The 20963-nt window shown below is 36.4% G+C and overlaps 2 protein-coding genes across 15 annotated transcripts in view; one reads left to right on the top strand and one right to left on the bottom strand.

The window, feature by feature from the left end:
* Positions 1–1539, bottom strand: part of LOC139118349 (dedicator of cytokinesis protein 9-like) — a 176367-nt gene extending 174828 nt beyond the window's left edge. For 11 of the 14 annotated variants that reach the window (XM_070681627.1, XM_070681620.1, XM_070681621.1 and 8 more), the window contains exon 1: positions 1329–1344. Coding sequence is in view for 1 of the 14 variants with exons in the window: in XM_070681633.1 (XP_070537734.1) it covers positions 1329–1445 (117 nt within the window). In the remaining 13 variants the exon portion in view is untranslated. Of the gene's footprint in view, positions 1–1328 lie in introns of all 14 variants that reach the window. The other 3 variants (XM_070681631.1, XM_070681633.1, XM_070681625.1) reach the window with 3 other exon arrangements.
* A 603-nt stretch (positions 1540–2142) lies between these two features.
* On the top strand, positions 2143–16560 carry LOC139118348 (ras-related GTP-binding protein A). The gene is made up of 8 exons (XM_070681619.1): positions 2143–2279; positions 4817–4916; positions 5444–5510; positions 8388–8610; positions 10304–10522; positions 12691–12782; positions 13887–14002; positions 16057–16560. The coding sequence occupies exons 1-8, from the start codon at positions 2256–2258 to the stop codon at positions 16146–16148; spliced, it is 933 nt and encodes a 310-aa protein (XP_070537720.1). The 5' UTR covers positions 2143–2255; the 3' UTR covers positions 16149–16560.
* The last annotated feature ends 4403 nt before the right edge of the window (positions 16561–20963 follow it).

Genomic DNA, 20963 nt, shown 5'->3' with positions numbered 1-20963 from the left:
CCACCACGCATTAAAAATTGAAAAATAAAAAACAACAAGGCACATAACAATGAAAAACAATTTAACATACAGTAAAAAACAAAGTCGGCAGCTGTGGAACAGTAAATAGACCGGAAATAATTAAATTGGACGACAATTATGACAGCGACATGCTGAAACCCATGTACAAGTATCAGTACAATTTAAAATATTTACAAATTCCTGCTGATAAAATGAAGTTACTCTTGATTTAAAAAGAGAGACACTCCCCGACATTCTAATATCTGAGTGTAAATGATTCCATAGTGGTACAATTCTATTAAAGTAAAAACGTGTAAATGATTCTGTGTGGCAAGACTGTGGTTTAAGTTTTAAATAGTCATCAATTGATCTCGTATTGGGATATCTCGAATTGGCTGAGTAAAAGTGAACAAAGTAATTTAAATTTACATCATAATATCCATGAATACACTTAATGAAAAATATCAAATCTGACATTTCTCTTCTGTATGTGAGAGCCAGAATATTAAGTTCTGTAAGCCTTTCTTTGTAATCAGAATTGGTACCACCAGATGCAGTAAATATGTAGCATTTCACATCAACACACCTGGTCCAGTGGGATGCGCTTATTTTAACCTATACAGGGCCATCGGCATTGTAGTGCTACTGGTGAGCGAAGTCGCAGAAACCAAAAATCACCGACCGCCTCACCGTAGCGCTACAATTTTGCAGCTAGCCCCTACCCCTTTTTTAACTCTATGGAAAAAAACCACAATTTTCGATTTTTGAAAAACTAAGCTGATGAAAAGTTTTCTTACACCAAGAGCTTTAAAATGAACCCCCTTATAAGTGGTATCTCAGTAAAGAATTGTAAAAGTTTGAGTCCAAATTCGTGTCCCCGAGGCGCGATCTTCCTTTATAATTTTCCCCAGAGGCAGTGACGGGCAGGAATCAGTAGGACCATGGACAACGCAAAGTCTCGCTTCTATCTCTATGGTAGGACCACACGATATCTTGTCCCACGAGAAACCGACTGAAACTGAGTGAGCTTTGTGATGTGTGGTATGAATAGGGAGGGGCTGATGATGATGTATCTTACACTGTCCCTCGCCTCACCTACACCTGTTGGGGATAATTTCGGATGTATAAACCGTGAAAGCCCGGCGTGAAAGGCTCATGAGTGAAGTATAAATAATATAAATGTAATTTCGGATGCATTTGGTTTATACAAGTGGTTCATTGATCACACAAAGTGAACATCACCACCCAGTCACCTCGCGAGCTCGGTGAACTGCAACAAATGCGTACGAGATTCCGTTGTACCATAATAGCTATACAGTCTTACTTACCAAAACTCTGCTTTCTCGGACAACGGCGGACACACTCTCTCGAACCTGCTTTGCCGATTTGCGATCAACACCGCTTGCAAATTGCCTAAGTTTTGCATGTGGTCTTTCTGTAGTCATTTTAAAAACCTATAACATAAGACGCGATCGCCTAATTCCTATGAGGAAATCAACATTGAGTGAGCCTTTGACCTCACTTAGTCGCCATATTGCATGAATATTTATTGATTGTAGAACCCCCAAGTAGATAAAAATAATCACTATGGCCATCGCCAATATTTATTTTGACTGATTTATTTTTAATTTTTTATATGATAGTGTAAAGGTAGGGGACTCGATCCCAGGAAAAGAGTTTGTTCTACTCTGTAAGAGGAATATGAAGGTGTCATAGCTTTTTGATTTCCATTGGTGTTCTAGTGAGTAAATTTCCAGGCCCATGCCTTTTAAAAAGTGTGTGTGTGTGTGTGTGTGTGTGTGTGTGTTTGTGTGTGTGTGTGTGTAACAAAATTACTACAAGTACAAAGTAATGATATCTTCAAGTACAAAATTACTGACACAAAATTTAATTTACCATGAGGACATCTGTATACTTCTAGAGAGAGAGAGAGAGAGAGAGAGAGAGAGAGAGAGAGACTTGAAAAAAAAATCTCAAGCTTGGTGGTCTTTCTAAGAAAGAACCATTTACTATTGGGGAGGGATGAAAATATTCCAGAAGACAGCAGAGGATTGATTATCGATAGGAAATATCTTCCGTCGTTCCCAGTTCCCCCCCCCCCCCGAGTTTCTTGTGGGTGGTACCTGCTCCTTCACTACCAGGAAGTATTGCATCATGGGAACAAACTGAACAGCGTCACATGATTAGTCTGTGCGTCATTGAAAACATTGATACTTCTGACTGATCAGGTGCTGCCCTCTCGAAGTCCAGCAAACATGAGTAGCAAAATGAAGAAAAAGGTAGGTATGAAAACCTCCCAAGTGTTACATTAATGTACCAGGTGTCTGACAATCTATAGGGCAAGGCTCTGTGAGGAAAATCAAACCGCCGACATATGGAAGACATCTCCACTTTGACAGTAATAATCGGGATTCCCATACAAGATATATCTGTACACTGTATGTGATACCCAGATTTCACTTTCAGGACAGGCTCATACAATCCGGAAACCACATCTTGTGAAGGAAATGTTAAGATGGGAAGGTTGTTGGTTTGATGAATATTCAGTTTTACTGTTGATTAAACCCTTTTATACACCGAGAGTGTATGTTGTTGAGTTGACACTGCACCGATGGGCAACATGTCACACTCCCCAGTCTCTGTACAAATACAACTGATGCAATGCCTGTGCAACTTTAATGCGAGCATGTGACAAGAAAAATCCATTGTTCTGAAAACTGGACTGTGGAGGTTGGATGTCAGATCGAAGTTTTGGCAGTCATTAACAATTTCCTTCTGACAATGTTAAACGTTCTAATCAAGGATGGAACTATGCGATCTATATATAGTCACAGTCCAAGATACATGATAAACACCTTCCACCCCACCTATCATTCACCGGTCAGTTTCAGCAGCAAGGAACATTAGGACAAAAGGGGGATTTTCTCCCGATTGGGAGACCTAGAAATATAACGGGAGACCTAGAGATGTTACATTTATTTTGATACAGCTATCCCGATAACGGTCTTTCTTTTACTGAAGAATTCTTCCGATTGGGAGAATTTGTCCTGGATGTGTTACAATATAAATGTGTTAATGATTGAATTCCGGTACAAGACTTTGCCGTTAAAAAGTACAAATGGAGTTGATCCACAAGACTGAAATACATATTTGATGAAAGTGACAATTTGCTGTGTGTCTTTTCTAGAAAAGACCTCATTATTATTGAACAAATGTGAAAATATACAAAGAAAGCAATGGTGAACTTTTACAAAACAATGGTTATCACATCCTCAAATTTGATAATGAACATACTAGTAGAACTAGAAGTACACATTTTAAAATCATAAACATCTATTAAATTCAAAACTATTCTGTTAAAAGAAGTCTCCATATCAAGAGTAATTCTCCTGATCAGGGGGTCAATTTTTTCTCCCAACCTGGAGAAAATCACCCTTGTGGTCTAGTGTGCCTTGCTGTTCAGTGCTATAATTGCGTCATTGCTGTCTGCACAAATTTGTTCCATTGCTGTTTTACACTCTATGTGTATGTAAAAGAAACTGAAAAGTGCGGGATAAGGAATGGTATGCAGTCCCAGAAGAAGAACCCAAGACAACCACCACAAGTTCACTTTGTGGTTGTCCTCTAAGCATAGTGGTAAAAATGCTGTGAGCTATGTATATTCAATTCAAGCAGTTTGTGTGACCGATATTGCACACAGCAATGTTCTTTGGACTAAAAGTCCTTATCATCTCAGGGTTCTCCCAGGATTTTTTGATAGAGCAGTTGCTAATTTGCATATAATTTTTTGCTTTGTATGAATGTTCATAGCAAATCGGCACAAAAATAGGACTTTTGCTAAACCGTATTCTTCAACTGTTTGCTGTTCAGTTCAGACTCCATCAATGGTGCCAACCTGCGTACTGCTACAAGGTAACCTTTTATTGTTGAAATGCTGGCATTCATAGCAGTGAATATTTTGAAGGGAATTCACACCATGCCAGATGTAAACTACTACTGATCAACCGGTGACAGGTTACAAGTACCAGGGATCATAAAAGTAATGCCAAAGAACCAATACAAGAAGTATTTTCATTTCAATGATAATGAACTCGAGATACCCGCCGGTGACCCCAACTGTGATCGTATGTTCAAAGTTCGACCTCATCTTGACCCTGGGCATTCATTTTTCTTTTCCAGCAAATTATGTGTCATTTTTCCAGCTGTCAATTCATGAGGTTATGGTCAAATTCAAAGGCCATAGCTGTATGTTCCAGTGCATGCAAGCCAAGCAAGTCAAGTGGTGTTTCAAAGTTTCAATGCTTGCTTATCTCCTTAGCGGATGCTGTCTGAGCTTCAATCCCTATAATATATCTGAAAGAAGGGCGGACAGGCACCAAAAAGAGAACTACTGTACCCTCATTTTTTTGAAATAAATACTTTTATTTTGTTATAAATTTGAAAAGGTTGTCAGTCCCCACGGACACTGTCCAGGGAGACTTATAGGTTTGGTAATGTCTGTCCGTCCGTTCACATAGATATCTCAGAGATGCCTGGAGCAATTTCATTCAAACTTGGTACAAGGCCATTTTGACTGTGATGTCTTGGCTAGGTTACCTGGTGCCGTACACTGTGAGCTCAAATCCAATTGACAAGTGACATAGTTTAGTGACCTTATATCAAAATCACAGCGGCAGGGAGGAACTAGTTTGGATTAAGAATGGTGGAGGTCAGTCATAAATTGTGTGAAGATAATTTGCCTAATTGTAATGTCAATGAAATTATTACCGCTACAATTATTCCTCTGAATTGGCATTTGTTGCATTATACTTCCTAGGTATTGCTGATGGGTAAAAGTGGGTCAGGTAAAACAAGTATGAGGTCTATTATCTTTGCCAATTACATTGCAAGAGATACAAGACGACTAGGAGCAACAAGTAAGTGAATGTATATAAGACTTATATTCTATAAAGCATGGTGTCAATCCATTTCATTGCAGAGGCCGAAATTGTGACTTGCAGGTTATTGCGTAGATTGAGAAGAACAACACAGCCTGTCATGACCATCTCTCCAATGAACACTTCAGAGAATGTTGCTCCCTCAGTGAGGCATCAAACGCTGAAATGAGGGCTATTTGAGATTTTATTGCCAAATTGCACCATGGCAGTACTAGAATTAACTCTGGATACTCCATTTCATTTGCTACCACATATTTACTAGAGATTGCTGATACATTTAGATGAAGCTGCATGTGTGAATACAGAAAAATTGTGAATTAGTGATTAGGAAGACTCAAACTTTACATCACTGTTCAGGAGAAACATCTTATGGATGACTGAACTGGACATACACTAGACAGAGATGTACACTGAAATGAAAAAATATTCAGCTGATGTCAATTCATTTTTTGCCATTTCTGTGTTATGTAGCATGCCTAAAAATATTGTTTGTGTTTGCTACACAGTTGATGTTGAACATTCACACGTGCGTTTCCTTGGCAACCTGGTACTTAATTTATGGGACTGTGGAGGGTAAGTATTGAGACTTTTAAATATTGCCCCATCAGTTTTCTCCTCAGTGAGACTTTTAGATATTGCCCAATCAGTTTCTCCTCAGGCTGTTTAACAGTATCGGGCCTGATACTGTTTCATGTCCACCAGTACTAGTTTATCTTGGCCCAAATGCCTATTGTTTTAGGCAGAGATGGTGTCATATACAATAAGTTTAATCAGTAAATCAGTGGCGTCGGTATATGTGTGTTAATGTACTTATAGTATGCATTAATGTCCATTCACATCAAAACCACCAAAAAACCATTGCGTCTATCATCTTACAGGGCTTGAAATTAATAGCTGTAGTTCCGCATCCACAGACTACCATCTTTTCTCTGGGGCTACCAAAATCCATGACATGGTAGCCCACACGGACTACCAAAGTCTGGGACCAGAAATTTAGTCATTACTTGGCATGCCATGTCTGGTCCGTCACTTTGGGACGAGCTAAATGCAGTCAAACCCAGCTGGACACAGAAAGGCCATAAATGACTTTGTTATGCAAATTACTAAGCCGGCTGGCGGTGCTGTTGAATTTTGCACCAAAGTTTGAATATCTGAACTGACTTACTTGAATGACAGGCACAGGAAATGATGGCCAATGAAAATGCATTTCATTGCATTTTGATCATAATGACTAATGTATCAATCACAATGACACAGAAATTATGCCTCCTCCCTACAGAAGGGCCATGATCTATTTTTAGCCCTGCTACAGTATGTCTCAGTGCTGAAAAAAGTTAATTTCGAGCCCTGTAAGTGAACAGGTGCACCCTGGGGTGAAGATGTGAATTTGTTCTTGTTAACATGTTGGTGTCAAAAACATGCAAATGTGGTGACATAAGGCAAAATCCCCCATCACAGGCAAGATTTGGTTCCTTAAGATGACTTTATTGAGGTTATCCAAATTGTTGTGAAATCTAATATTTGCATTTTGGGGCAATTAGTCCTGTTTTTAATAAAAAAGTCTTCTTTGAAACAGCCAGTCCAATTGTTTTTAAATTTGATATGCATGATCCTTTTGTTGACCTCTGTCAAATTTATTCAAATTTCCATATTTGTATTTTTGTGGCAATTTTTCTTGGTCGAAAATCTCCTCTGAAACCACATGTCAGATTGCTTTGAAGTTTGGTATTCATGATCTGATCGGTATCATCTGTCAGATGTCTTCAAATTGTGGTGAAACTTTTGCATTTCTATTTTTGGGGTATTTTTTTCCATTTTTGGCCGTAAAACTCATCTAATCTGAAAACGCCTCTCCGATTGCTGTGAAACTTAGTGTGCATGTTCCAATGGATTAACTCAGTTGAGTTTGTTCAAATAGTTGTGAACATTGCATATTTATGTGTTGAGGTCTTTTTTGCTTTTTTCTGTCAAAAAAAATCTTCTCTGAAATTGCTGGTTAGATTGCTATGAAATTTGACATGAAGGTTCTCAGGATGATCTACGGGTTTAGTGGGGCGGACGTGCCCTCCTTTAGTTTTTGCGGCCCTGCTATCTCAAACGCCGCCCTGCTTTCTTTTCTTTCCCACCACGGTACATGTCATTCATTGTCTGAGCTTGACTTCTCGTAAAGTGCACGCCACCGCTGACGTTCGTGAGAAGTGATCGACATCGCACAAACAATGTATAGTTCACACTTACGTCACATTGTGAGATGTTTGGCAATTGTATTTTGTTTCTGGGTTTGTTAGCTCACATTTGGTACATGTATACCAATGTGAGGTTATCGTATAAGTTGAAGTCGGTGGCGTCTGTATGTATGTGTGTATGTATGTATGTATGTGTGTATGTATGTATGTATGTACGTACAGTGTACAGTATGTCTGTCAACATCAAAAACACACGAACCGCTGCATGTTTCAGCTTGGTATTTGGTGCATGGATGCATCCTAGGCTATAGATGGGATTTTTAGTCTCCCCAGATGAAGTCCGAGGGGACTTATGGTTTGGGTTCCGTCTGTCCATCCATGCAGATATCTCGGACATGTCTGAGCCAATTTCTTTCAAACATGGTACAAGGATAATGCACTATGGCATACATATGCATGCCCATTATTTTGGGTGTGGCACGCATAATTAGTGCTAATTAACATAATTAGTGCAGCGTTTCCATTACAATTTCAAAACTTGCATACGATTTAACACAACTGGGTTTTTATTTGCGTAAAATGTATAAAGAATGCGTACGATACGAGTCAGTATCTGAAGTGAGTTGGGCAGTCTTTCCTGTAGAACTTGAGGGGGTGTCCTGTAATGCGCATGCTCTATTAACAAAAAACAATAGCCTGGGGGCTTCAAGGTATATGTAGCTGAAAGCTGATGCATGTGTCGCATATATAATCCTTGAGCAGGCTATATGACTTCATGCTCAAAGAAAATACTTTCTGACAACGAAATTAGTGTTTTCAAAAGGCCAACAAAAAGCAGATACTGATCAAAGTCCAGCGGGACCTCTCAAGAATGCAAGATGCAACCTGATGGAGTCTAAATTGTCACCCGTAAACACTTTTCACCTAACATACAACATAATGACCATTAACTGTATTGTGTTAACAACAATGTTTACTCGATGGATTCTCGAATATTTTGTATCTGTAGTGTTATTGTCTGTACAGAACTAATTGACACCATGCTTTGTGATGATGAAATACAATGTTGCATAAAGAGTTGCGGTCTGCTAAAGTCTAAAATGTTGCAATACCATGATAAATGTCACTTGCAAGCAGGTGCATATGTTCTATTTTTGTCCTGCATTGTAATGTTCTATGTTCGAGAACAAAATATGTCCAGTCATATCAAGTAACTTTTAGGAAATTCAACTTTTCATTTTGCATTTTTTTTTTACAATTTCAGGCAAGAAGCCTTCATGGAGAACTATTTTGCTAGTCAAAGAGACAACATCTTCCGTAATGTAGAGGTTCTCATATATGTGTTTGATGTTGAAAGCAGAGAACTGGAGAAAGATATGCATTATTATCAATCCTGTTTAGAGGCTATTTTACAAAATTCACCTGATGCTAAAGTTTTCTGTTTAATTCATAAAATGGATTTAGTACAGGAGGATCAGAGGGAAGTGGTAAGCTGAATTAATTTTGATTTGATTTTATCTTTGCAGTTGTTTGACTAAGAAAGTTTGTATCATCAAGTTTACTTTACATGTAATGTTCATCCTTATAAAAGTATTGCAGCACATACAGCACATAATATGGTGTTAAGTATCTGATGGAAACCATTACTGTGTTTACCCTGGCTTTTCTTTGAAAAGAATGTGCATGAACATTTACTGTTTACAAAGTCTATAGATTTTAGAAAACAAGATGACAGCAAAACAAATTGTGACCAGTACCATGTCTGTTTTTTGTGAACCATTACCCTTCTGGGTGTGTTATTCACACAGTCCTGCCTGGAAGGTACAAAATGGTCTCATATTACGTGTACCAAATTGACATGGCGCTCATAAGGGTCCAGGGGCAAGAAAATCACCAATTTTGGGGACGAGTTAGCAGTGTTTATTCGTGTCAGACTTTATTAGTTTTAAAATGATATAGGAAGGTGAGACAATTCCACATCAAATAACAATGGCTAATTTTTAGCTCACATTAGGTATATGTATACTAAATGTTACATATTGAAAAGATGAATGATTGAGGCAGGCAAACAACATTTTTCACATCATATACGCTAAAATAATCTACAGGGAGATACACAAAGGAGCCAGTCCATAGTACAATTATTGAAACACATTCTTCATCTTGTAAGTGAAGTAAGGTCATACCTGAAAATTATAAAATTAAACAGGTGCTCCAGAAAAAGTCAGTTTCTTAATGGTGGAATCTACCTGAATGGAAAACATGTTCTTACAAATATTGAAAGACGGTACTCTGCGCTGCATCTAACACGGCATATTTTTCTCTAACATCACTTTGTTTGCAAATATTCATTCAATTTCAGTGAATTTGACTGGGGTTTATTTATGAAGGGGAAAAAAATAGACTTTGGCGCTGAAAGGGTTGATTTATGCAAATGTATGCAAATCACCTGATTCTCTGGTTTCTTTTTCCTGAAAATTTCCAAAGAATTTAACTACTCTGGCTGGGTCAAATTTTCTTAAATTTTCACTTTATGTTCTTTAAATGCTATATAACAAAATGAGTATTTTGTTTGGCAATAAAGTGCTTACATTTTTAATAAGAGGGATTTTAATTTTGCTTATCATGATTTTAATCACTTTTTTGAGTGTCAGTCTTTCAACCCTTGCCATTCTAGAATGAGAATAGATAATGCAAAATGCAAAATAAAATAGTAATTTTTTTCTATATTATGCTCTTCTCTCAAGTGAAACAATACATTTTAGAAAATAGCTTTGTTTAGACTAAAATTAATTTTTATCATTCATACCAAAATTGAGGTTTTTTTACCCCAAATATACACCCACTTCATTCTTCGAGTAAACTACTGCTACCGCACTAAACTTTAGAGTCTCTGCCTTATGAAAATATATAGCATGAGGGGGTTTCCTTGTCATCTTTGATGAGAAATATTGCTTTGAAAAAAAACTGTGTCGGCAACACGCAGCTCCACTTTAAGCCGATGTAACAAGTCATTGCAGATCCTTTTTAGAAGAAGAGTGATTTTAGCAAAAATGTCACTTATGACATTCTTGCACTGATGTGGCGTCTTGTCATTTGATTGTCTGTGCCATTGAAGACAACCAAATTGTTGGATGAATGGAAGAATGGAAGTTTTCTTTCTTTCTTGCTTGCATTTAGATATTCAGAGAAAGAGAAGATGATTTAAGAAGATTATCAAAGCCACTGGAATGTACCTGTTTCCGTACATCCATCTGGGATGAAACTCTGTATAAGGCGTGGTCATCAATAGTTTATCTACTCATACCAAACGTTCAGCAATTAGAAACCAACCTTGGATCATTTGCAGATATCATTGATGCTGATGAAGTATTGCTTTTTGAAAGAGCAACATTTCTGGTATGTAAATATTGGTGAATGTTTGTGGCACCAAGTTCCTTTTGTTAACATAATGACCGTAGGTCATCATGTTATTGTGATGGGGTTGAGTGGATGTTGGACAGTGAAAATTTTCCATAAACGACAAAAAGTCAAAAACTGCTGAACAGACTGTGTTGATATTTGGTACAGATGTTTAGACCATGTTCAAGGTTCCAATTCCTCAAAATGGTGCCAAACGCATCAGCAGTTAGATAGATATGGGAAATTGTTGACCCCTTTTTTAACTAATTGATTTAAGGGGCCTTCCATATGTGCATTTTTGGAAGGTACACCAATCCTGCATTTTGGAATGTTTTATGAGTTATGGAACAGAAATGTGTGTTAGATGAATGCTAGAAACATGGAGGATGCACTAAATGGAAGTATCAGAGATTTCCATGCTTTTTTGGGCATCAAAAGCGATAAAAAAAACCATATTTCATATTTTAGATTCTTACATTTGAGACGACCCTAGGCATTTGTCATATTATCTCATATCTTCTCACTTTAATCTTGAGTAAACATCCTTGAGTCAATATATAGACTTTGACATTCACATTCAAGAGATTAAGTATTCAGGACATCACATGTTACAGTCTTTACTCCTAGACAATGAAGTTACAAGTTTTAGGTTAGTTATCAAGCTAGCACCATCATCTGTTCTTTGCATCTGTCTGTGTGTTCTCACAGGAAATTACAGGGAACAAAAAATGATTTGAGAAGTTTCTCTCCTCTTAATTAGAAGCTATATTACAGTTAAAACCTGTCATGGATGGATTGCTCTCAAATGATCTGAAACACAGTTATTGCCCATAGCAAGAAATCTATAGCAAGATTTATGTAAAGTTCATGAACTTACACAAGGTATTAGACAAAAAGATGACCATGACTTTGCTGCCCTACTTAATCATCTTGCCCGCTTAAATTGACTAATATTTATAGACCTTTTTGTAATAAGGGTGGCAGGTAAGATTGACTTTACGTTTCCAACACCATGGTATGGACCGATTCCTGTGATGGCCTTTTACCAACCTTTTAGCAGTAATTCAGTTTATTCCTATCTTAGCTTCAATTACTGCTTTTAACATTTATTTCATTCAGATTTCCTTAGCTTAGTGTATATGTGCAATGTGAAAAATAGTCTTTCAGCTATATGTTGCACATTGACTTCATGGTCTGTCTAATTCACAGTGAGTGGTGTTGTTGATAAATGCCGATAATACTACATGTAGGTGGTCATTTTGTCCAAGCGCCATTGGCTGTATTTTTCAATACTGCATGTACCATATTCATAAGACCTGATGTTCTTGTTTGAAGCTGATCTGTAAAAACAATATAGCCACAGTCTTGATTAGAAATACTAAAAGTTAATGTAAGCTTTTGTTTGAGAAGTATTTTTGTGGAGGTTGACAGTATACAAATATTTTAATGTTTGCTAGGTATACAATGCATGAACCAAAAAACTCTGAAGTAAGTACTGACAAAGTAGTGGATTCAAGTCATTTATTGTTCCTCAGTTACAATTACCTGATGGGTGTCATTGTAACTAGACTAAAGGGATTGAGATGAAGGCTTGGTTTAAACAAGTCAGCAGCATACTACTCAATATGCAAGTGTTTGTGGCAATCTTTATCTAAGTAGTAAGAAAATAGGAGAGCTTAGTTTTATAACAGCTGAATTACACTCTTTTCCATCAACTGGCAGTGCCAATGTAGTGTGTGCATGCATCCTTTAAATTGTAACTGCATATGTAGTGAAATTTCCTAATTAGAGTGATATATATCCACAAATACTGCGTCAAATTTGATGAAACTTGGTACAGATGTTGATCTCATGGTTATTGTTGTAAATAAAATTCAATGACACTTCGCGGTATCATTCAAATTAATTGCTAGTTTGCATTTACATAATGGATTTTTGTTTTTAGGGTGAATGTCCAGAAGCACTGCATCAAACTTTATGAAATATGGCATTGGTGATCACCTGTCGTTGTTAGGATAGGATGCAAAAAGTTTTGGCAACATCCTGTCGCATAGATTTACGATAAGGCGGCTTTTATAGGGGAAGTTCCTGTTTAACAAAAAGAACCTAGTTGAAATTAGTAGATAGGATGTAGAAATGATATTGTATTTATTATCACCTTTCAGGTTATATCACATTGTCAGAGGAAAGCACACAGAGATGTTCATCGCTTTGAGAAGATCAGTAACATCATCAAACAATTCAAACTCAGTTGCAGGTATGTACTCTAAAGTTTTCACATTAAGGTGCGGAATTGTGTTTTTATCGTTTTTAGAAAGTTTAGCTAGAAGTTTAGAAAGCTAAATTTGAATTGTCTAAATCTAAATCTAAACTTAGAAATTTTATCCAGAAACGATAACGATCGCTTTCTAAATTTTGTTCTAAATTTAGAAATTAGCTGAAGTTTAGAAAGTCGGGCCTCGGGTGAAACATTTTTCCAAGGATATATCGGATAAAAACAATAATTATCGCTTTCTAAAAGGTGTTCTAAATTTATAAAATAGCTGAAAAAGTTGGGCTTAAATGAAAAAAGTTTTCCAAGGATATATCGGATAGAACCAGGAAAATACTATATCAGTTTTCCCAAGCGGCAAATCCAAAGCCCAAATGTGACTTTTTCATAGACCCACGAGAAAAGTACCTCGTACTGAATTGACCATTGTCATGAAGTAGAGAAATGTGGCTGTCAGTAAACATTAAAAAAAGCTTTTGATGACGAAAAATTGTGAATGTTTATTTTTTCGACCGTCAAAAACAAAGCCTGTCAAATAGCCACCGCTAGTGTTTATGACATATAAACCAGATGTATGATATGAAGACAAATGTAAATAACTATACTGACACAATTCAAATGGCCATGGTGTGTTCAGACACAGACAAGAAGTGGTTCAGATTATCTTAGTTCCATGACGATTTCATCCATCGTGGTGCAAATTAATGCTAATACCTTATCAGAGCCTCATTAGCATTAATTTGCCTCACTGCTGAATCAGCACAAATTGACGCGATCGTCATGGAACACACCTTGGTCCTTAGAACTGTGGCAGTATGGTTACCTTTTTGGTCTATTGGATTAGAAAGCTCCTACAAGCTCACACTTTTTACTTTGACACGAGACATTTCATCCTCTAGTGACGGATCTTTCAATCTGCACTGCAAGGTGCAGATTCTTTCTTTTCTTCACCCTAAATTTTTGTTAAGTTATACTTATCAGATATATTTGCATATTGTCATTGTAGCATGCATTTCTTAGCTTGTTTAGTCATATAAATGTCAGTGTTTGACAACCATGACATACAGTTTCTTATATGTTGTTTTACAGTAAACTAGCAGCCTCATTTCAAAGTATGGAAGTCAGGAATTCCAACTTTGCTGCCTTTATTGATGTATTTACATCAAACACCTATGTAATGGTGATAATGTCAGACCCTGCAATACGTAAGTACCGCAATTCAACAACAAATAATCATTGAATTATGTTTCATTTCTGAATTTTCAGTTGTCATAGTAGTTATAGTTGTAAGGATTTTCATGGAAAGTGTATGAAACTTCATTAAATATCTTATTAGACCTATGGTGGCGTTTCAGTTTTTCCTGTGTTTGTCTTCATTCACCCTTATCCAGCCAGACCTATCACTTCCCAATCAGCCAAGTGGTATGAAGCCGACCCATGTATTATTTTCACCCACTTGGCATGTTTTTATAGCAAGCTAAGTCAGTGAAGATCATGTACTGTGTTCACGTGGAAATGTTTTTGAGACATTATTTGTGATTTCCAAACACAAGATTTATAATTTGAGTCTTTGTGTATCTACACAGACAAAGTTAAAGGCATGTGTTGACACCAGATTGTCTCATCAGAAAATTTACCCAACAGATTACAATTTCAATCGAAAACAAAAGGCTATCACACCTCCATAATCCTCTTATAGACTAGAACAAAAGCGATCCCAGGGATTGCGAACAGTGCCTTTAAGCCTTTCTTTAGGTGTTTAACTGACTTAATGTGCCCTTTTCAGTTAAAAATGTGTATATGGCAAAGCATATAGCATTGCAAAATGGTGGGCATGAATTATGTCGTTGTGGCTTATCTTTGGTTTTAACATTGATCCTCAAAGAAAGGCATCATGATTCTCCCTGTACACCACTGTGTCTGTCTGCAATGTCCTTATATCAAAGTATCCGCTACTTGATTTTCCAATGGCAATGCTTTACTGTACAGCTGAGTCTCTTTTGCATTTCCTAAACTTCAGCCAATTTTAGCTCACATTTGGTACATGTATATATACCAAAGAGAGGTTATTGTATGAGGTGAATCAGTTCCTTTGCATCCAATTTGCATTTCTATATGTATGTATGTCCGTCAATGTCAAAAACTAATAAACCGCAGCACCTACTGGTCTATGATTTGGCGTACAGGTGCACCTTGGGGTGGTGATGTGAATTTGTTCAAATGAACTTGTCAGTGTCAAAAATATGCAAATGAGGAGGGGGAAGGAAAACCCTACAAATTGCTTAAACTCTGTAACCGTTTGCTTAAACTCTGTAAACTTGGCATGCAGGTTCCTTTAGGTATTGTAAATCAGGTGTTTACAAATTGGGATGAAATTTGCATGATTCTGTTTTTGGGTAATTGATTTGAAATTGTTTTGTAAATCCCTACAAATGTTCTCATACATATATTACTGTCAGATTGCTTTGGAGCATTGGCATTAGACGAACTAGACACATAGTCTAAATTGAGGTGTTGCCAACACTGTCAGGTGTAATTATCAGCTGAGCAGTAATTCCAGTCGACCACAGAGAAATCAACTCTGCCAAAGTTGAAACATTGTCTTGCAGCAGGTCAGATGTAGTCAAAACAACTACACCTGAAAGCAAGTGATAAGACTTGGACAGTGCTTAGACATATGTGGTGGTTTTGTTTAGACTACGTCTGACCTCCTGCTAAACAATGTTTCAACTTTTGCAGAGTTGATTTTTTATGATCGACTCATGTTACCGCTTAGCTTTTAATTGCACCTGACAGTGTTGGCAACACCTCGATTTAGACAATATGTCTAGTTCGTCTAATGCCAATGCTTCAAAGCAATTCACAGACATATATTACCTTGTCAGAGTGAGATGAACAATTGCTTTCTTTATCTTTGTTGTTGTTGGTAAAAAATATCTTTTTAACAACCACTTCCAATGTTGGTTTGAAATTTAGCATGGTTTCAGTGAGTAGTAGTACCATAGCTTATTCAGATTGTGTTGGTATAAACAAAATTAATAAATTTTGAGAAGAGATTTTCTTAATGCTATAGTATCCATTTTGATTGTTTGACTGATCGATTGAACTAAATGATTCTGCAACAGACACAAATATTGTCTTTTACATATTGACATAATTTAAAATATTTGATCTTATCAAAATTAAGCCATGAGCTCAGAAGAATCAACACATGCCTGTTCATTGATCCAGATTTAATTGTCTTTATTTTACATTACAGCTTCAGCAGCAACATTAATCAATATCAAAAATGCGAGAAAACACTTTGAAAAGTTGGAAAGATTAGATGGACCAATGGTAAGAGGGCAGTGAGAGAAGTGTGTACCAGCTGATTTCAACAAGTTCCAAAGAATTCCTTACAGTGCTGGCACACTCAATGGTACTCTGTAACAGGCTAAGAAATCTCAGCGTCAGCCATGATGGGATGAAAGTGTTACACACCCCCATGGATTGCTTATTGGAAAATATTTAATCATATGTCATCTGTGAATGCTGGAAAATAAAAAGAACTATGAGTCTAGCATACAAAATGCTGAAATTATCATGAGACCAAGTAATTAAACACTTGTTTTTACAGAGATTAATGTTAACTATTGAGATGATTTTGATTTTAGTGAATGGACTTCCAACAAATGATTGAAATTTTTGCACACAAGCTGATCGTGGTAAATGTACATGAAGCAGTAATAATTTGCTTTTTGCAATAAATAAGTATGCGCAAATATTTGTAATGTCAAAGTTTTGTTTATTAGCTCACATTTGGTGTATGTATGCAAAAGGAAGCTTATATGGTCAGACAGCTATGTCTATATGTATGCATTTGTGTATGTGTGTTTGGGGGGATTATATGTCCGTCTACATCAAAAACTTGAAAACCACAGCTCTTATCATCTGAGCATTTTGTGTACGGATGCACCCAAGGGTCAAAGTGTTCAAATAATCATGTTAGTGTCAAAACTATGCAAATGTAGCTTGTTCGAAAATTCAATGTGGCTGCCAAGGCGGGGGATGAAGCAAAATCCTGCAATTTAACCACAGGCCAGATTGGAGGAAACTTAGTATGCAGGTTTCAGTATGTTACCTTAGGTGTGTACGAATTGTGGTGAAAGTTTTGTCTGATAGCTTTGATATTTGGTATGGAGGTTCCTTGGGATTATCTTAATGTGACATTGAAATTATGATGAAATCTGCAATGTTTTTTTAGCTACTATAGACTATAGTCTATAGAAGCTATTGGGATGGGTATCTGTCCGTCGTCAGTCTGTATGTATGTATGTATGTATGTATGTATGTATGTCCATTTGTGAGGCGTCCGTCCACTCAAATATCTTGAGAACCGCAGTACTTACTGATTTGATATTTGTTGTGTAGATGAAAAATATGATTTTGAGAAACTTTTTTTTTTAATTTTTGATATTGTTGAAAATTGGCAAATTAATGCCAAAAAAGGTGTTTTTGGTAAAAAATCTTCTTCTTCATAACCGCTGGTCAGACAGCTTTGTTATTTGGTTACAGGTCCCTAGGGATAACCCAACTTAGATTTGTTCAAATTGTGATGAAATATGCAAATGTGTATTTTTAAGGAATTTTTTGTCATTTTTGGTCAAAGTTTGACTTACATTGTATGTAATTCTTGTACTGTATAAACCCTATCAATTCACCCAGGAAAAAATAATTAATATGATTTTAAATAATTGAATTAATTAGGAAATCATCAAAGCCAAAATAAATTTAGTGTGGAATTATCAGAAAGTTCAACTGTTTTTGACAGTTCATAGTGAATTGAGGATTAAAACATGTAAAGGCAACTTTCCTGAATCCCAACTTTGATATATTCTGAACCACCATTTATGTTATCTAAAAGAAATAGTTTGTCATGATAGGGTGGTCAAATAAATAGAGATAGAGAAAGTTCTAATTTCCATTTATGGTTGACTTGGTAAGGATAAAATAAGATTACTTTTTGAGGAAAAAAATAGAGTGGTCAATTAAAAGAGTGGTCAAAGTGATAGGGTTTTTATGGTAAAGCTCGGCTGTAAGATTCCTCATGTGCTATTTATAGCAATTATGCAATCTGTGTAAACAGTGCAATGAAAGTGTAACATGATTCCTTATAATGCTTTTGATGACCTTGAACTTCTTAAGTTTCAAACATTTGTCTCTTCAGTGTGCTTTCTCTGAGTACGTACAGTCTCAACTTATTCAACAGAACTTACTTACAATGTTAATTTGAAAGTTAAAATGTGCTTGGTTAATAGGATGAAAGTACTGATATTAAAAGATAACCAGCTCAAGATTCTTTATAACCTGACAGATATGCTGTTTTTTTATGACGTAAATCTTGATTTAAGCAAGTCTTGTTTACTTTAATTAGAATGTAATTAACTCTCGTTTATTTGCTATTATAGACTAATATAGTCTGATGAAATATGCAAATCTGTATTTTTACGGAATTTTTTTCCATTTTGGTCAGAGGCCATCCTGAAATGAGCTATCAAAGATATCCACCTTCTTCATCAATACATGTGTCACAAAGGCTATTCTCTACATAACACAGCAGAGCTCTGTCAACTGTTGAGTCGCTTGTTTTTTCAAAACCGCTGGTCAGACAGCTTTAATATTTGGTTTACATGTCCCTAGGATGACCTTAGTGAGATAATTTCATACAGTTAGGAAATACTTAATTTTGTATCCATGTTTATAGTAGCTTCAGGGACTTTGGCCCTATGTTTTTTTTTTTGGGGGGGGGACAATTTTTGGTCATAAAAGTTGTTCCTCAAACACTAATTGTCTGACAGTTTTGATATTTAGTAGACCTGTTCATACGAATGATCTTAATGTGACATGTTCAAATTATGAATGATGAAATCTTCAATTGTTTATTTTTGCAGCGACTTCTGCTTTTTTTGGTCAGGCCATCCTGAGCTATCAAAGATTTCCACCTTCATCAACACATATGTCACAAATAGTTATTCTCTACATAACACAACAGTGCTTTATCGGTCGTTAGGTAGCTTGTTCAAAAATTCAATATGGCTACCAAGGTCACATGACTGCTCATGATTGATTTTCAAATTTTAGTTGATAAAGTGGAAGCATTCTGAACAAGAAATTTTGAAGTGGTTTTGTCCTGCATTTTCAGAATATGTCATTTTTTGAAAATCCAATTTAGCTCCCCCGAACTAGTTGTGAAGTCAAAATGATGAGAGTAATAGTTTCTGAGATTGGAGCAACAAAAGATTTAGAAGAATTAGAATTGAGAATGAAAGAAGAATTTGAACGAAATGAACAGCGACCCACCCCTAGTAGGCTTGGACCCCTAAAAATATGGTACAATTTTCACAAGAATATTAAACTTATCAGACAAGAGTTTCAGAGACATTATTTTGGCAACATTTGAAATATTTGACTAAGAAAATGATTGTAGAAGTTGATCAATCATGAAATTAAATTGATATCATCCAAAGGCATCAACAAATTTACTGTGAATGCTTTCTATGTTTTTGGAGAAAAAAGTTATTTTACTAAAAATGACAATCTCATCCTAACAATGTACAAGTTCAAACACTCATCATAAATGAAGTTATTCCCAGAAACCTACATCATATGTAAGAAAGCTATTTTACAAGTTTTTTTGTCAGGGAAAGAAGTATGAAAACTGCCTGAAGAATGGTAAACCGTAGCCCGAGGGGGGGGCTGCACCCAACAGCGTATTTTGCTCAAAATCACCCTTGCAATCAATTTTAGCTTGTCAAGCAGTCATAAGTTTGTGATAAGAGGTGTTCATTATGCAAATCGCCCAATTTCGTGGCTTCTCTTTTCCCCCGATTTCAAGATTTCCAAAAATGTGCAAATGAGGTAAGAAAATGGGAAATCCTGCAAATGTGCAGGAGTGGTGGCATGCCAGTGACTGAACACTGACCTTGAGTCATTTCCTGTCATTGTTTATGAACTGTTACATATTAACAGACCTGCTCAAACTAAGAGGGACTATCTGTGTTGAAACATTCCTCGCAGCTATGCATGTTGCTAAAGTTGACCTCCAGTACCTAAAGTTTAGACCTTTTACTTTTGTCATTCTTGTTTTTCTGGTTGTAGTGTGCAGAAATCATTGTCATAATATCAGCTTAGAATTTTCCTGCACTGAACAGACAGAAACAACATTTATTGTTGATCTTTGGTACCCATACTGGTATGTACCAATTCTGATCAAATGTGAGCAACACCGTATCATTGCGGTATTTTGTTGGAATTTGGCATGTAGATAACGCCGGTAACACACAGCCCTGCTATGCAGAGCTACTAAGCCACAAACACTAAAATTACTGAATGAAGTAATTTCAGTGTTTGTACTGATTGTGCAATGTCGGGATGAATAAAATCATGATAAAACGACAAATTTTTTCTTGGATCGAAATGAACTCTTCTGTCTGTTTATAATTTGACCAAAGACAGTAGTGGAAGACCAGTTCCACTGCAAATGGCTTGACAGTGATGCCTACTTGTGTCTGATCAGCAAAACAGAAAGGATGGCGTTGAATTTTCTAGTAGCAGGCTCAAGTTGGCCACAAGTAAATTGCTTTGTAGAGATTGATCGTGAAGGAAAGCCATCGAATGTGAGAATGAACACGAATAGAAAACCTATACTATCACTAGGAAAACTCTCATGTCAATGAAAGCAACTCTGATCTGAAAATTACACATTTGACAAGACTTCTTTTCGTTGTCAATGTTATGAAACACAATACTTTTTCTTTTGACTCTTTGCAAGCCCCCACTTTTCAAAAATATCAACTGTCCAGTGTGACCCAAGTAAAATTATTGTAGCTGGAGACATGTTTTGGTGAAAATATATTGATTTGTCTGAGATTTTGCTGTGACATCATTGTGAAATAAATGCTCGGAGAGAGAGAGAGAGAGAGAGAGAGAGAGAGAGAGAGAGAGTGTATCCAAGACGCCAACAATGCTTGTCTTTGTAGTGACTCTCTAGGTTCGTTTATTTTTTTGCCTGTTGTTTTTTGCTTTTCTTTGCAATTTCGCTGGTTTAATTGCTTGTCTTACAGATTCATTGACATTATTGGATCTTTGCGTTGTTCATTATTCCTCATTTGGGTAAATGTAACAGAG

This window comes from Ptychodera flava, chromosome 19 (assembly GCF_041260155.1).
Source record: "Ptychodera flava strain L36383 chromosome 19, AS_Pfla_20210202, whole genome shotgun sequence".
NCBI lineage: Eukaryota > Metazoa > Hemichordata > Enteropneusta > Ptychoderidae > Ptychodera > Ptychodera flava.
Note: the sequence above shows the minus strand (reverse complement) of the source record. Positions and strands in the feature narration are given on the sequence as shown.

What these genes read in the sequence shown, in the direction of transcription:
- LOC139118348 (XM_070681619.1), top strand. Translation starts at nt 2,256, where the DNA reads ATGAGTAGCAAAATGAAGAAAAAG. An exon ending in AAGACGACTAGGAGCAACAA is followed by an intron (nt 4,917 to 5,443) that starts GTAAGTGAATGT and finishes TTTGCTACACAG; the next exon opens with TTGATGTTGAACATTCACAC. An exon ending in AGGAGGATCAGAGGGAAGTG is followed by an intron (nt 8,611 to 10,303) that starts GTAAGCTGAATT and finishes GCTTGCATTTAG; the next exon opens with ATATTCAGAGAAAGAGAAGA.